The sequence below is a fragment of the Camarhynchus parvulus genome, chromosome 10, assembly GCF_901933205.1.
Source record: "Camarhynchus parvulus chromosome 10, STF_HiC, whole genome shotgun sequence".
Taxonomy (NCBI): domain Eukaryota; kingdom Metazoa; phylum Chordata; class Aves; order Passeriformes; family Thraupidae; genus Camarhynchus; species Camarhynchus parvulus.
The window spans coordinates 6855902-6872425 of record NC_044580.1 but is presented as its reverse complement, the minus strand read 5'-3'; the positions used below and the strand labels follow the sequence as shown (position 1 = coordinate 6872425).

The 16524-nt window shown below is 40.9% G+C and overlaps 1 protein-coding gene across 4 annotated transcripts in view; it reads left to right on the top strand.

The window, feature by feature from the left end:
- The first annotated feature begins 689 nt into the window (after positions 1-689).
- Positions 690-16524, top strand: part of MYZAP (myocardial zonula adherens protein) — a 52983-nt gene continuing 37148 nt past the window's right edge. The window contains exons 1-2 of one of the 4 annotated variants that reach the window (XM_030955492.1): positions 690-769; positions 9783-9872. In XM_030955492.1, coding sequence (XP_030811352.1) covers positions 9783-9872 — 90 coding nt within the window. In that variant the 5' untranslated portion in view covers positions 690-769. Of the gene's footprint in view, positions 770-3494; positions 3538-3925; positions 4051-9782; positions 9873-16524 lie in introns of those variants that run through there. The other 3 variants (XM_030955493.1, XM_030955494.1, XM_030955491.1) reach the window with 3 other exon arrangements.

Sequence of the window (16524 nt, the reverse complement as noted above, 5' to 3'; positions counted from 1 at the left end):
GAAGATGGACAGGAGATTTTGTTTAAAAAAAAATCAACCTTTTAGCATGTCTACATTTAGGCAATTTGTTTCAGTAAGACCAGGCTACCTACTCCTGATGTTCTAGGAGGGCAGGCCTTCCTCCTTCATGTACTGCATGCTCTATGTCCATCTTGTGATCAAGGGCTTTGCATAGAAAGACCCGTTGATTCTGTGCCATCCCACTTCATTTTTCCTACAGCATAATGGTCTTTGGGCCTCCTGGGAAAAAAATATTCCAGTAATGCTGGTGATGGGAAACAGGGTAGTTACAAAAAACCAAAGAAGGTGCCTACGCTTTAAATTTCTTGCTGTTTTTATGTAATTATATTAGCTTTTTCACAATAACTATTGCTTCAGATACTCATACTGTACTGTAATTGTGTAATTAACCTACTGTGCCTTTGGACCATTGTAGTCAGAAAGCACTGGCAGGTTTTGAACTGAAAGCTCAGCATCCTGGTTGGATTATGTTCTGCCACCATATTGTATATTGTCTATGAGCAGTCTGTATGATTATGTATACCTTTTGGGCAGTCTGTCCAGCTGTAAAAATCAGCAGAATAGAGTTATTTCAGTCAAACTAATTCCCAAGTAGTGATTTACTTTCTATTCCTCCATCTTGTTTCTTTAAATTAGTGCCACGTCCCAAGCAGAGTATGAAGGGTTCCCAGCAGTGTACAATGACTCTTGCAGGGAAAACGAGCTGTAAACTGTGGCAAGTCTACTTCAGATTATCAGAACCAAGGAGGTAAGGTCATGGGGCCTGTTTCAGGGACAAGCTGAAACCAAGCAGAGCCTTCTCCCTGAAGTGTCAGGGAGCGAAAGAGGGAGTGACTGTGTTAAACCTCCAAAGGGGGTGAGAGAGACTGGCAAACGTGGAGTAATGAGCTGCAGCCATGAATATGTGCAGAGTGTGCCCAAGGCAAGCAGCAGCTGGGCATGGGAGCACCTTTGCAGAGCAGAGGAGACCTGTTGCTTGCTAGAAGCTGTCACCTCTAGTACTGTTGGTGGGGAGTCAGTCCTGTCCAGGAGAACAAGGGAGTGTCAGAGGTCCTTTGACTGGGGAGCTATCAACAAAGCAAACCTACATTCTGGGGACCTTCTGAGTTGTAGGCCTGTCTTCATGTTTCATAGCCCTAGTAGCTTGTTTTCCATGAGCTTACCCAGCTACTTTTTTGGAGCATTTAAACTCTTCATGATCAGTGATCTTCTGACATAATTTCACACAGAAATGTGGTGCCTGGTTTTCTTCAAATCCCTGTTCTCAAAGGTAGGAAATAATGAACAGCTGTTCCGTGTTAACTTCTGCATACCAGTCATGATCTTCTACGCCTCTGTCACCCATTCCCTGCCACTGGCTTTTGTCCAAGTTGAAGATCACAAATTTGCTTCTCCTTTCTTAATCCAAAAATAATTCTAGAGTTCTTTTTTCAGCTCTGCTGTGTATGTCTCATATTGCTTCAACAGCTTCTCTTGAGCTTTCTTTTTGCCACCTGGGGAGCACCAGATGTTCCCTCCCTACAAGTGGTTGGCTCCATAATCCCTGTAATGTAGGCAGAGCTTTGGGGATGAAGAAAAAGTTGTTCCAAATGTTGCTTTCATTCAGAGGTGTCACACAGGCTACACAAGGGTGAAGAGACTGCAAATGGTTGCATGGTCAAGTAGCAAGGCAGTCAACAATTTACTCTCACTGCTACACTTGTGCGCCTTGTTGGCAGGGGAAGGGAAGGCGATTCTGAGAGTATCCAAAATAGGGAGACTACTCACCATGCATGTAGGTTATTTTTTCTTGGAGGATATAAATTTGAGGATTAAAATGAAAATGCTCCTTTTCAAACTAATATTAGTAAATCAAATAAACATGCCTTTCTGCTGTTTTCCAAGAAATGGGGACAGCTGCAACTAAAATAGATGTAACTGAGAAAATAATATTTTTATTGTCTGTCTATTATTCATGGACAAGTCTTTTCCTCATCTGCACTTATAAGATTTCCATCAAAATTATCAATATTCTCAAAGTTGGTGCAGACCTTGCAAATTTTCCCAGAGATCTGATTATTGTGCCTTACTCTCTTATGTCAATGATTATTGTGCCATACTCTTATCATATAGGAAGGGAGGTCCTTTTCCCTAGTGTAGTACAAGTTTAGTCTCTGTGCCTGTTCTTAGAAAAGCAGTTGTGTTTGTGCCTTACAGCGACTGGCCAGCCCCACATACACACCTTGTTCCAGAAGGAAATACAGTCTAGAACATACAACTTGTAACTAACCAGAGCAATCTCACAGGTCTGTGAACTCCTTCTCAGCTGCAACCACAGAGGTCACCAGCTGTCTGCATACCAGAATTTAAATGGACTCACCAGAATGACCAGGAACACGTGCTAAGGGATAACCCCACGGGTAGACAACATACTTGTGAAGGAACATGTTCCTGTTGATGATGACACACCTATTATCCACCTGCAAACCCGCAAAAGCAGCATTACAAGCAGGACTTAAGACAGGGGGTGATTCATAGGGAAATGCAATTGTTTGTAGGAACAAGACACTTTGCCACAAAAAGAATCGTGTAACACTCAATCTTGCCTTGAGAGAAATCCAAATACAAGTGGATGTTCTAATTCATCTGCCTTGGGCTATATTACCTTCCCCAGGAGGAGAAGAGAATAGTAATTGGGAAAACAGCAAAAAAGATGCTGAATACTAAATGCAGACCCTTCATTCATTCCTCTGCGCTGGGCAATGATTTCTTCCTCTCTTGCTCAGATCCTTGTCATGTCGATAGCTCAATATCCTGCCCTGGGGACAGAGAGCTGAGAGGCAGAAGGGAGCAGAGGCATTGTACACAGAGAGGGTGAGGCACCCATAGTTCAGTGCAATTTCTATTTTTCTAATGCAGATTTCCTCTCTTCAGCTCTTTGGTCGTTAACATCTTAAGGGGTAAGGACATTGCGTAGCCATAACTCTCTTTACTCGTGGTCTTAATTTAATTACATGAAGACAGGAGATAAATTATTTTTAAAATGCTGTTTAAGTTATTTGTTCTGTCATTTCTTTCAACCAAAAGCATCTTCTTTGCTTATAACTCCCTTGATTACTGAGGAATGTAGTGCTCATGACAGATGCCCGAAGGCTGCAGATGAAGACTGTGTGCCTAGGCCGTGTACAGTGGTATAGGTTATGGCATTCTCCCAGCCCAGATGCGGAAGAACTGAGCATCTGAAATGCTGAAGTCCACACCTGCACTCTGGCTCGGGGCCAGCCGGCTCGGGCAGACCACACTCACCTTGTTGGACCTTTGGCACTGAGGCGGATGCTGTCATCCATGCACTGAGCTGCCCCGGCTTTGTGCCTGTCAACTCCGAGGCTGGCTGGGATCTGCGTGCTTTCTGATGAGCCTAGTACCCATTCCTGGGGCACGGACAACAACTGACAGCCTGGGTGGCTCACGAATTGCTGTGGGAAGAAGGGGAGGACAGTGTTCAGCATTCACACAACACTCTTACAGTGCTCAGAGGTGGGTGCCGGAGATCGGGACTGAGTGGCCACCAATGGCTCCTGCGAGCCCTAACCCCCGTTGTGCAGTGCCGGCGGTGGCTGTGTGATGGACCTTTCTGGGTTTCCCCTCGCAGCTCCTCTCCCCAGGCTGCACCCCGGCACCCAATATTCCCGTGAGCAGAGGGAATGCCACCCTGCCCTGGCACCTCAGTGTCCCACAGCGACTTTGCCCAGTGTCACGGCACGGGACGAAATCGGGCGCTTCGGTGGCCCGAGAGCCGGCGCGGGGCCGCGAGTTCCGCGGGGCGGAGGGGGAAGCGGAGCCCGCGCAGCCCGGCCCGCCCCCGCCCGGCCCCTGCTGCGGCCGCCCGCGGCCAAGTGCGCGGGGGCGGAGCGGCGGCGCCGGCCCGAGGAGCCGCACAGAGCGCTGGCCCGGCGGCCCGCGGGGATGCTGCGCTACAGCTCGGGACTCACGGTGACCGCCACCACTCCCCGGAGGCCGCCCGGCGACGGCGGCCGCTCCCGGCGGAAGGTGCGCGGGGCAGCGCGGGGGGCGGCGGGGAGGTCCCGCGGGCGGGGTCGTGGGGCGAAGCGGAGGTTCGACATCCCCCCTTGTGGAGTTACCTGCGGAGCCCCTTTCTCTTTTTAACAGCTCCCCCCCTTTTCCTTATTTTCGGTGTTTTCGGGTGAAGCTTGCGGTATGCGAGAGCATCTTTTTGTGCGTTGTTTGTAGGTGTGGGGAAAGGAAGAGTTTTTGGGGAGTCCTGCAAGGCTTTTGTAGTTCTAGACCCTGGCCCGTTCTGTAAACCTGCGAGGAAGGTGTGCTTGTGTTGAAGACTTTCCCCGCATCATTGAAATATGCCTGGATATTTACAATGCGAACTCGCCTATCCTATCCTGAGAAAGCTCACTGTAATGATTTAGATGGCAATAGTAATTTAACTGTTTAATCAGTTCCTCAAAGGCAAGATATGTAATTTGCTGATTTTTAAAAAATTTTCATCAATGCACTAAATAACAACCATCTCGTAATCTGTTGGGCTTTTAAAAAGTTATTAAAACTCAGGCAGATATGATAGGAATGTCTCTACAGCCACTCAGCTTTAAATAGCCCTTTTCTTGCTTCTGTAACTACACTGCTATCATTGTGAATGTCGATTCCACATGAGAAGAAAGAAATCAAAAAAAGTGATAATCTTATCATTGCCAAAAATACATCTATGTGACCATGATGTTTCTTGAATTATGCAGTTATTGTTTTGATGCTTCAAAAATATGAGTTCATAATCTAAAAAATGAACAATGTTGTGTTGCTCTGGTTTTACATGATAGCAAGAAAGTCAGAGTGGTCTTCCTGACACAAAGATCCCTGGTCTTCATAAAAAATGAAATTGCTCATGCATAAGAAAAATTACGGTGACTTGAAAATCATAGGTATATTCCCTATACACGTCTTCTGTGTTCCAATTGAGTTTCCCTGTTCTAGTATTTCTTTAAAAAGTTACAGTAAGGGAACTTCTGTTCAGGTGATAAGCTTCTTATTTTAATCCCCGTGATAGATTTCTTGGGAATGATGAACTGCATTTGATACATTCTTTTAAGAAAACTGGTAAGAATTTAATTTGTCACTACAACCCACTGGGAAGCCATTATTCCTTTTTTTAGTGAAGTGTGGCTCCCTTACCATGAGTTGTCAGAAGAGGGGAGAGAGACAATTAGAATAACTGCTGAATAAAAGAAGATGTGTGTCACATTCCTGTGTGCCTGTGGTCAGAGGAAAGTGCCCTTTAATTGTGTGTGGAATCTCACGGGAGAGATTTCATAAATGGAGCAGGCTAATCAACAGATAAATGACCAAAGAAAGTACTTTCTTCTTTGTTTTTTAGGACTGAAATTAAGCAAGCACTGTTTGTCTGCTTTCACCTTCAAAGATCTAAAGCCAACACTTAGTCAAAGGGAAGGATTTTTAGCCATTGAGCTGATAAGGTAGTAGGTAGTTATTCTACAAACATATTATCCCCATTTCTTTTGTCAGTATCAACAGTATTAAATTCTGGTGATTTAGAACTCCAGGGCTGGTTTGAAGCTAGATCAATATTGAACCACATCTTTTTTTTTCCTGTGGGGGTCCTGTAAAATGCTTAGAGACTGGTTGCTAGTAGAATAGCCTGTATTTTTCTGTTGCTGTACTACTAACTTTGGTTATTCTATAACAGCATTGCTCATTAATTTAAGAATTAATTTTAATGAAAAAATCTGTAATTATTTCAGCCTATAGTTAATTCTGATTAATGCCTTTCTGGGTGCTTTGTTTCTTGGAAAGGGGGAAGAAGAGGCTGAAGAATATTACTTAAACTGTCATCTGTATTTGTTTTAAGTTGCGCCCTAGTGATTTGAGTAGGATGGTAAACATGCATGTGGATTGTGGATCTGGGCCATGGATTCTCAGCATTTTAAACTAAACTAGATTGGGTTTTTTTCTTAACTGCCATATTGCAGTAGCTCTCCTCTATGCTGTCCCACTAGCCTCTTAGAAATTTTGTATGAAAATGTGTTTTCACCCATTACTTTTCATTGCAGTCAGGAAGCTTCTGTGGTCTCATGTTGTGCTGGAGTGAACCTGTCCAGTCTTTGCTTTCCTGTCTGTGTCTTTGTTTCACAAATGATGTCAGATGAGCTTTGGAAATGCCACTCATGGGTTGTTTGTGTCAAAAAGCCAGGAGCGAGCATAAAATGTTGGCACAATTAAGATTATTTATAATGTTGACTTGCCAAACCTGCAGATGCTGCAAATTAAACAAAAGTCAGGCAGTCTTGTAGGATTGTTAGAAAGATACCTCGTTCTTCTTCTACCCAGTATTTCTTTTTAAAATTTATGCTAACAAAGTTACAATGTTAATGACATTAAGGTAAGGTGGAAGTCACGTCTGTCCCTGTTTTCTCTCACTTTTTCTTACTGTCAGTAAGCAGATGAAGGAAATTGGATTGCAGCTCTTTCCTTATTGGAGTAGTTCTCATTCTCCTCCCCATTTTCTTTCTGCATTGCCCAGTTTGTTTCTGGAAATTACTTTTTCATCCTCAGTTGCATGTTGTCCTGCCACTGTTTGGCACTGAGTCGAGGCTCTTCCTGTTAGGATTTCATTTCCATTTTAAGGCATCACTACAGCAGTGTTTGCTGTGGGAGGAGGGCTTGCTGTGATTTCCATGTGAGCCTGCTCATTGATTTGGTAAGGAAACTCACCGACAAATGGCACAGTGTGTTGTTCCTTCAGGAAGCCCTGCAGAGCAAGAACAGTGCATGTACAGTGTTCAGAACTGCTTCTGGGGGCTGGAGGAAAAAGCAGTGCCTGTTGGTTTTCCTTTCCAATCTCCATAGCGTTTCTGAATTTTATCAGATGGGTCTGTAGTGCTGTCCTTAGGTAGAATGCATCATCTGGTGCCTAGGAGAGCTGGTCTGCATGGCTACTTCATACATTTGTGCTGTTTCCCCAGGGATGCGGAGGAAGTCCTATTGTTGTAAACAATGGCAGAGTACAGCCAGTGTAATTTTGTTCTAGCAAGGAACTGGGTGGTTCTGTGCCACTGCTGTACAAGCCTTGCTGGGCACAACTTCAAGGCTGGAATCCTTATGATTGCCAGTTGGAGTGGGGTGGGGTGAGTGATTTGGGGGTAATAGATAAGGCAAAGTGAAAAGGGCAAGAAAAAACAGCTTAAATGATGACAACCTTTTGTTGTACAGTGGTTTTGGTCTCAACAAATGACTGTTGTTAATTTATATTTCCAGTGTAGTTGTGATGACTTGACTGCTATCTGTATTGGACTTCTGTGATTTCCTTCATAGCAGTCCTGTGACACCTGTGATGTGAGGGGCAGTCGTGTTCACTCACTGGTGTACAGGTCCAGGGATAATTACTTATTTACAATCACTTCACTCTGCATCTCTGTTGGCTATAATTAGCCTCATACTGATTAATAGGCAAGTTATTTGCTTCAGAGATTCATACACAGCCTCATTCTCCTAACTTCGATTTGCCAGTCATTATCTATTTCTAGTTATTTCAGCCATTTTTAATGTTTCATCCTAGCAATATGTTCATTCCTTTTTGTCCAGTTGTCCTTTGTTCAAAATCACTGTAAGAAAAAGGTGGCCTCATCTATCACCTCCTGCACAGCACAAATTCACTTCTATTTCGTATTTATGGCTCTGGCCTTTGTTTGCCTACATGGAGGAATGCCAGTCTGTGTTTCCCTTCTCATTGTAAACAGGAATGTTTTAAGAGGAAAGAGCCTTAATAAGCTAATGGGAGGAAAGGGCACAAGGAAATAGATGAGGAAAGGTGAAGTTAATTACCTTATGAATCAATAAGTTCTAAAAATGAGGAATTTATTATTATTATTATCTGGATAACTAATCTGTAAGTAGGAAGTATCACCAGTTTCTGTAACAGTCTGGTGTTCTTAGAACAAACATAGCAGCCAATCAGTATCAAAAGCCAATGTACCAAGTTTCATAATTTTAAAATGCATTTCATTGTTTCAGTATTCTTTAGCAAGTATGAAAGCATAAATTGCTTTTAAGTTTTGGGGGCTTTATGGCTTCTTGTTCTAGATTTTCTAGCACATGAATGAATGATAAATTAACAGGGATGAGGCCACTGCACAAAACATTGATTTTACAGATATGTCTACAGAAAAGGTTATATTTCACCTTGATCTTCTTATGGACTTTCCCCCTTTTTTATTCTTTATAATACAGACACATCTCACATATTTTATAAGAACTTTATCTATCTCAGGACACTGTTTCTTACTGGCCTTGCAGACCTGAAAGACCATACTGAGAGGAAGATGGAAGGCAGTACCTAATATTTCTAAAATACAGTTCAGAACATACCAGTAGTCTAAAATGCTATTGATTTGTCCTCTCAACAGATTTAAAGAAATGCCAGAAAAAAAATTGTGAAGTTGCAGGTAGTTCTTCCGGTTGTTTTTGCTTGGGAAGAAGAAAAAATTAAAGTCTGTTTGAAAAGTTGAAAAAAGTCTTTTGTCTGGCAATGGAAAACAGGGATGTGATGTTGTGATGCTAATAGTTGTGATGCTGAATAGTGGTCTCTGAGGAAGTTGTATTGTAGAGAGGCTTGAAAATGCAGTCAAGGCAGTTTAAATGATTTGAAAGATGGCTGGAAGCAATAAATTGGGAAATGGTAACATTTGGAGTGTATGGGAAGGGCTTTGCTGCAGTGCTCTGAATGCAGTAAGCAGAATTTATTGCCATTTTCAAGGCAAAAGGAGGTGCTGTAATGACCAAGATGTGAGCTGTTAGCTGGGACAAGTGCAGTGGGAAGGTGGGTGTGAAAGAGAGACGCACATTCAGCATGAGTCCAGGAGAAACTGGAGAGATCCAGATCAGTGAGATGCTGGGCTGTAGAAGAACAGTGATGTTGGCCCACAGTTACCAATGAAAGAGATACTTAAGAAGTTTTGAGGAAGAGCTTTAAGAGCTCTCTCTGTTGCCAGCAGACAGCTGGGATTTTACAGGAAGGTATTGGATAGCTTTGAATTTGGACAGCCAAATTTCTCATTTCATCATTTGCTATGCTCTGCTTAGGACTTAGGATTGTCTTCCACAAAAATGTCTCATGAATAGGACTAAGACCGAAGACCTAAGATCTCATGAATAGGACTTTTAACCAAGTTTCTTGTATGAAATGCATTGCTTGGAAAACACCATTAAACTAAAGATGTCTCAACCCAAAGCAAGGCAAACTGCAGCTGTGTACAGAACAGTACCATGCCTGCTGGCAAGAAAATGGCTGTTCTAAAATCAGAACTTTTTTTCTGAAGTGTTTTGAAGCTTTACAAACAATTTGTGTGTACCAGATTTCAAGAATGCTCCTATTTCACATTTAGTGCAGTTGCAGTACTGAGGTATCCTTGGATCAAATACTTGGCTATATGCTGAGCAGAAAATAAGCATTTTCTCTAAAATACACTCTGTGTTTCCTTTTGAAGATCAAAAGTACGCCAAATCATCAGCAAACAAAATTCAGAAAGTAGAAAATTATGTTCATTGTTCTGTTAGCTCTCAGTGTCATTTATGAGTACCTAAGAACAATTTGTTGATTGAAATAGATGTTTGCTATTTTAGGTATGTAATTATGGGAATGCCCTTGAATTATTTTTTGCCAGCTAAAAACCCCTTTAACCTTAAAAAAAAAAAATTAAAATCATTTTTGTAACACCTAAATCTTGTTCTTCTTTCAGATGAATGTGTGTAGGCTACGTTTAACAGTGCCACCTGATGAAGTGTCACAGCCTGAACAGGGACCAAAGGAAACTGAGAGAAAGAAAAGTGTAAGTTTTAAAAATCAAAGTTAAATTCTCTATAAATAAGAAGTAAGCATTGCCCTCCATAGATGTTGATATTTGTTGTTTTGGCAGCCCAAAGCCCAGTCATCTTAGAAGATTTAAGAACATGTGGAAGGTCATCAAGTTGGGTGTGAGCTTTGAGTCTAAGCCTTGGAGTTAGGGATGGCAAAACTGCATGCAAAATAGAACAGTGGTAGAGGAACAACAGTGATTGTAGGTGATTTGTGACTGAGGTACCTTTACAACTTGATTATTTCATATTTATGTATCAAAGAGCAGGAAACTGCTGCTGGGAACACAGTCCTGTATTAAACAGGATCTTGATCAGGATCCTCTTGATCCTAAAAGAGCATTTTGTATTTCATGTAGGCTCAGATTTCGTGTCCAAGATTTGAGCATTAATGTAGTTGGTGTGCTGGGGACCCTTGATTTTTGTGTGTGCCAGCTAATTTCAGTAAATGGTGATGTGCAAATAAGAAATAAAAGAATTCAAGATTGTTCTGAAGTGAAAGGGATTTTGAAGGTCATGTGCTTAAAAGAGTTCAGAAGGCAATTTGTTTTGCAGAAGTGAGTAGTGTGCACACAGAAAAAAAATTTACAATCTGCTTTGGTGCAGAACTTGTTCTATGAGAACTGTTCACTGCAAGAGATGATGTTTAATTAGTCTTAAGGATGAAGACTAAAAAGGGAAGCTGGACAGGCTCCACAACTTCATCACATTTATACTTTGATAAACCAAAATTAAACAAGTTGGATGAAGTTTGCTAGACTCAAAGTCTGACAATAGGAAGTATGACAAGAGAAAGAAAAACAACAATAGGGTTTACTAGAAATAATTTCTTGGAGATACTTAAAGGCAAAAATTACTGTGAAAGGCATTCTAAGCAATAAAAATAATTGCAAAGTAAAATTCTCAAGATAAGGATTCCTTATCAGTTGTTTTTGTCCTGGAATCTTTTATACACTCAGGTTTTCATGTACTGGTCTAGCAGAGTAATTGGTTCTTTAGGATCTAGAAATGCTACTTACAGAATAGTTTAAATAGACCTTAATGCAAACTGCATTTGGGCCACGATTAAATAGTAATAATTCATTTTGTACAGAGGTGTTTAGTTGTAGCACTTAAAGTAGCTTCTCTGTCAGTCTCTTGTCAGCTTGTGTCTGATTGCAGCAATCCTCAGACTGGCCTAAGTTTATGGGCCCATTGCCCTAAGAGGAATCCAAGTTTGCTTTTGAGGAGGATAGATATTTACTCATGCCTTATTCACTTTATGGTTCTGAGTAATGTGACAATGAGAAAGAATTGTTAAGGATTAGGGCTGGACAATTTGTAGTGACTTTCTTATGTAAGCAATGTTTTTCTCTGTGGGACCTGTATTTAATGAGCTGTTATTTCCCCCATAATACAAGTAAAGGCAAGTGGGCTTTATATCAGAGAATGTTAAGGAGAGGATATGAAGATAATAAATACATTATTTGATTCTATGTGATGTTTAAGAGATGGGTCCTTATAAGCTGAGACCAGAAAAAACCATATCCAATTTAAATACTGTATGTTCTGAGTAGTTTCTAAGGTTCAGTACTTTGAGACAATTGAAAGACTTAAAACTCAGGCTTCAGAGGTAGATGGGATCTACTCAGCCATTTTCATAGCAATTAAAAAACACAGAGGAATTGTGACAACTACTTGTGTTTTATAATTTCTGAGTGATAAACACCCCACAGATAGTATAGCCATTGTGTATGGAAGCAGCTACAAAAGAAATCACTGCTCGTGAGCTGGTTTTTCCTCATGTCACTAAAGTCAGACAGCAGTGTGTTACCTGTAGATTTTTATTGTCTGTGTAATCAATTGCTTTATGTATTTGAATTAGTTATACAGTAACTTACAGTGCACATATGCCTCATGATTAGTCATGCTGTGATGCTTTTACTGCACAGTTTAATTTAAAAAACCTCCTAAAAACAGTAATCATGTATCTGCTGATCACTTGTTTTCAGCTGACTTCATGTTAATGAAATTGCTTAAAGCACTTTGAGAACAAGTTTTACAAATGTTAGATAATCCTTACACAGTCCTGTGAGAACTGTGCCCCTTTTTGGAAATAGGGATAATAAAAATCAGAGAACTGCTCTGTATTCTACCTTGCACTTCACAATTTAAGGTCAAAAAATCCAGCTTCAGCAAGAATCAAATTTAACATCAGATCCCTTGTTGGAATCTAGTGTTCTGTGCTGACTTTAATTGCTGACTCCTAAGAAAATGGGAACATGAAAAATGCTTTTAGTATTTACAATACATTAATGTGACTTACAGGAATGAACTGCAGGGTTAATCTGTGGGATTGCACAGTTTTTGCTGGAGTTCTCAGCCAAGTCAGGTGGTCAGAGTCTGGCTGCAGGTGCTCTCCTGTTTGGGCAGGACAAGTCTCTGCCTCTGCTGCTGAGGGAGGAGAGAAAAGACCTTGCAGTGTCAGAGGGAATGCCAGAAAACTATAAATACACCATGGCGTGACATTTGGTTGTAATCTCCTCTTTGAAATCTTTCATTAGAAGGAGGTGATTTTGAGCTGCCCTAATGTGACATGGTGCTGGCTCACTGTGTTTGTTACTTTTCTGCATCTCTCAGGCTCAGTACCACTAAGAGGTGTTTCAGTTGAGAATCAGGAACTACACAGCAGCTCTTGCTAGTGCTGATCCTCCCAATAACTTGTTTTGCTGCTTGATGTCAGACCAGAAGGGATTCTTTATCAATTCTGTTGGTAGCTCTTGCCTTAGCCTTTTTCATTGGAGTCCAACCTTGGCAAGAAATTTATGCTGTATTTCATTCAATCTGTATCAGTGCAGTAAGTTTCTAGATTAACTTTTTTACTGCTATGCATCCATTGAATAAAAATGAACTCGTGTAAGAGACTAAAAATGAAATTATGGATCTGGGTGGTTTTGTTGCAAGAAAATTGCTGCAGGCAATACTGTACTAGGGTGGCCTTTCCCTGCCTTTTGTGACAGGCTGGCAGATGGTACAGAGTTAAAAACTGATCTCAGAAACTGAAGGGGGAGTGATTTTGTGTCAGGTTGAATTTTTTATACTCATATTTAGGATATGAGACCCTGAAAGAAGCATATGAGAATTTAACCCACAGGTAGAGGCTGGTTGGTTGGGTTGTTTGAATTGTTAGTACTTTAGGCAGGGAGAATCACAAACTATTCTGATTCTGTTCCATTATTTCTGTCCATGATAGACAATGGGTGACAGTAGTGTGAGGCTGTTTACTTCACCATGAAGTACAAAGGAATGTTGTGCTTGGCAGATTGTATGCAAAATCTGCATATCCTGAAGCCTCTCTTGTCTTGCATAATAAAGGGCTACCAGACAATTGTATTGTCCCTGTTTGGGATTGGGCTTGTTTTTATCCATCAGTCTCTTTCTTCACTGTCATGGTTAAATTTGAAAGTGTCATTGGAAGCTGTAGCTAAGGTTTTGAGGGCAGAATGTGAAGATATGTATAGACAGACATTTCTTTTTCATTTGGATATGTGGACAAGAGAATGAAAATGAGATAACACTCTGGAAATTTGTGTCATTTACTGTCTGTGGCTTTCAGCCAAGTTTGAGCAGTGTTTAGTCTTAAACTCAGGTTGGTACTTTGGCTGCATGTATCCTCAAACACGTTAATGTTCTTGGTTTAAGCATCACAACTAAGAAGTGGAATTCTTTTTACTTCCTAAGCAAGAATACAGAAGCATAGCAAACTTTTTTTCCCCCCAGCAAAAAAAAGTGGGCTGTAAAGAAGCCAGAAGGGGAATTTGCTTCTGTACATCATGGTGAGAATCAAGCAGAAACTTTTGTCAGGCCTGGTTCAAGAATATGAGTACAGTGAGTGTGGGGCTGTGGTGCACATGGAATCTAGGACAGCTATTTTCTCTGCTGCTGCCATCCCACTCCTGTCAGCAGAGCAGAACTTGTACCTGAAAAAATGTGGTTCATCTGCTACAGGTGATGTTACTGTTTCTCAGCCTCTCCAGCACTGGTCTCTTGATTTTTGACTCAGACTATTTAAGCAACACCTTTGTTAAAACCAGCACTACATAAAAAATACAGAAAGAATTCTACTGAATTCTGAGGTTACTGCTGTATTTGTGGTATCTTAGTTTCCCAGTATGTAAACACTGGCATTCTGTGTACAGATTTCAGGGGTTAGATATCACTTTGTATAATGTCTGGCACTTCTCTTTTGAGATGGACACCTAAATTCAACACTCAAGGAGCTTCAAAGCTGGAAAGTGTTCAGTGATGCTTCTTGCATTCTTCATGAATTAAAGAACACTCATGTCTGTTGTGGCATGTTTTCCCTATTGTGATACTAGTTTAATGTAAAACATTCCTAAATGTAACATGATTTTTATGGCCTGTAGAGGAATATGAAAGGACATAAAAACAGAGCTAACTTTTGTCAGAGCACAGTAACTTTTCTTGGTGAGCTCAATGTTATAAACATGTCATTTTACTGAATAGAAAATATGTAACCTCAGTAACAGCAGGAATATTCTTGTTCCTTGTGTAACTAGTGAACAGGTAAAAGATAACTGGATGTTTTAGAAACGTCTGGAATGTGGCGGTTAATGGAAAGATAAAGCTTTGCTTGACTGATATAATTCTTGTTTACAGTTTTTTGATGGTGTAGGTAAACAGAAGATCATGAGTCAGGAAAATTTTAAGGCCATAGGGATACTTAACACAGACTTGAGTTAAGCAATACATTAGATGTCCTTTTTTCTCAAAAATATGTGTCTTCTGTGCTTTTGCTTTCAATTTTGGGGCAGGGAGTACAATATATAAGCCTATCTGACTTTCATTTCTAAAACTGGTAGATTAGGAAGCAGATGATCCCCCAGTGTTATTTATGTAATGCAAATAAAACCATGGGCCATAGAAAAAACAGCTAAAAACTTAAATTTAGGGTTTAGGTTTGTAACGTCTTCACCTCTTTCATGCTACTTGTGCTGCCTCCTTGGACAGAGACATAAACAGGATGCATGGTAATTATCAAGACTTTTGCAACCTTGGGGTGTAGGCTTCTGTTTTAAATATTTATTAGGTAAAGACAGTCTGTGTTTCTTTGGTGCATACTGTGTGATCACACCGAGTGCAGCTGTCTGTGGCTGCAGCACAGACAGGACATGTTCCTGCAGGCTGATCATCCTCACCACGTGTCCTTGCTGTCACCTTGGGCTCTCGTAGAACTGACTGTAGGCGCAAAGAAATAGTCACAAACTGGTTAAGCTAAAGAAATATTCACAAACTGGTTAAGCTAACTCTGCCTTTTCAGATCATGAGCTCACATTAGAAGGGATTTGGCTGATATTTTGACCTTAAACAGCAATGGTTGATTAATCTAATGAACCCTTCCATCTGAAAATGCTATTCTGGTTAGCTTTACAGTATTTACTTGCTCCTAAATTCTTCCATGTATTTACTTACACTGTTATCTTCACTGAGATGCCTCACTGCAGATAAGAGTGGAGACCATTGAGGACCTGCTTGGAAAAATATCTGAGTTCTGAGAGTGGGTATGTATGGGACACAGAGGAAAATAATGGGAAGTATTTGACTTTAAAATACTGTTACATAGTTCTTGAGCATGTGGCAAATGCAGGATTTGTGAAAGGAAGCATGGCAGAGAGGATGTATCAGAGGAAGAAGAGAGAACAAGGCAGAAATGGAAAAACAGCGAAGGGAAAATAACAGACAAAGGTGGATAAAGTAGCTTGAGAGGAGGCAGACTGCAGAAGTATACTCAGTGCATGCTTACTGCTGCAGCTCTGTGGAGATATTTGAGAACTGAGCTACTCAGCAAGGCCTCGTTTGGAGGCAAAGCTGTGTTGAAAAAGTAGTCAACAAACAAAGCAACCATCTCAGCCCTGCATTCAGAGGAGTTTTCTGATTGTAACCTTTCTTCTAAGAGAAGACTGCATCAGGTGAGCCGATTTTTGGGGCTTTTTATACAGAACTCTGAAACTACTGGTCACTGAGAAGAAATTCAGAGTCACTAAACAGAAAAGGGTGAGTAGAAGATAAGCATGGCTAGAATGGAACAGCAATGAAAAAGGTTAAGGAAACATGAGAACAGTTCCTTTGTAGCTATTGGCTCACACATCTTTAAAACAAGCAAGAGCTGAAATTTTAACAGGCACTTGTCTGGGGATTGTGATACAAAGGAAGAATAAGGACAGGGTAAAAACAATATCCTGTATTTTAAGTAGCTCATAGAACTGGAACAGTCAACAGATGATGGAGAGTCCTTTAATCCTATGAAAGAGAAGTAACAAAGGCATCTTAGGAGGCTTGTGCACATACAGATAACAGGCAAGTTTAGCATTGTTGCAAGAGACATGTAACCAGTCTGCCTTTGTGTGTACCTAATCCTGCATGTACTGTCCATTATAATGGAAATTTAAGTGTCTGTTCATCTCTGAAATACATATGTAAGTGCCATGGGTGATTCTCCAGCTGCAAACCCATTGGGCTGAATTTGTAGGTCTTTCTTGGGGGGTGGGGGGGCTGGGAGAGGGGGCGTCCTTCAAAGCATTCCTTAGGAATGTTCATAATATTCTAAAAATAAGGATCTTGGTCAGA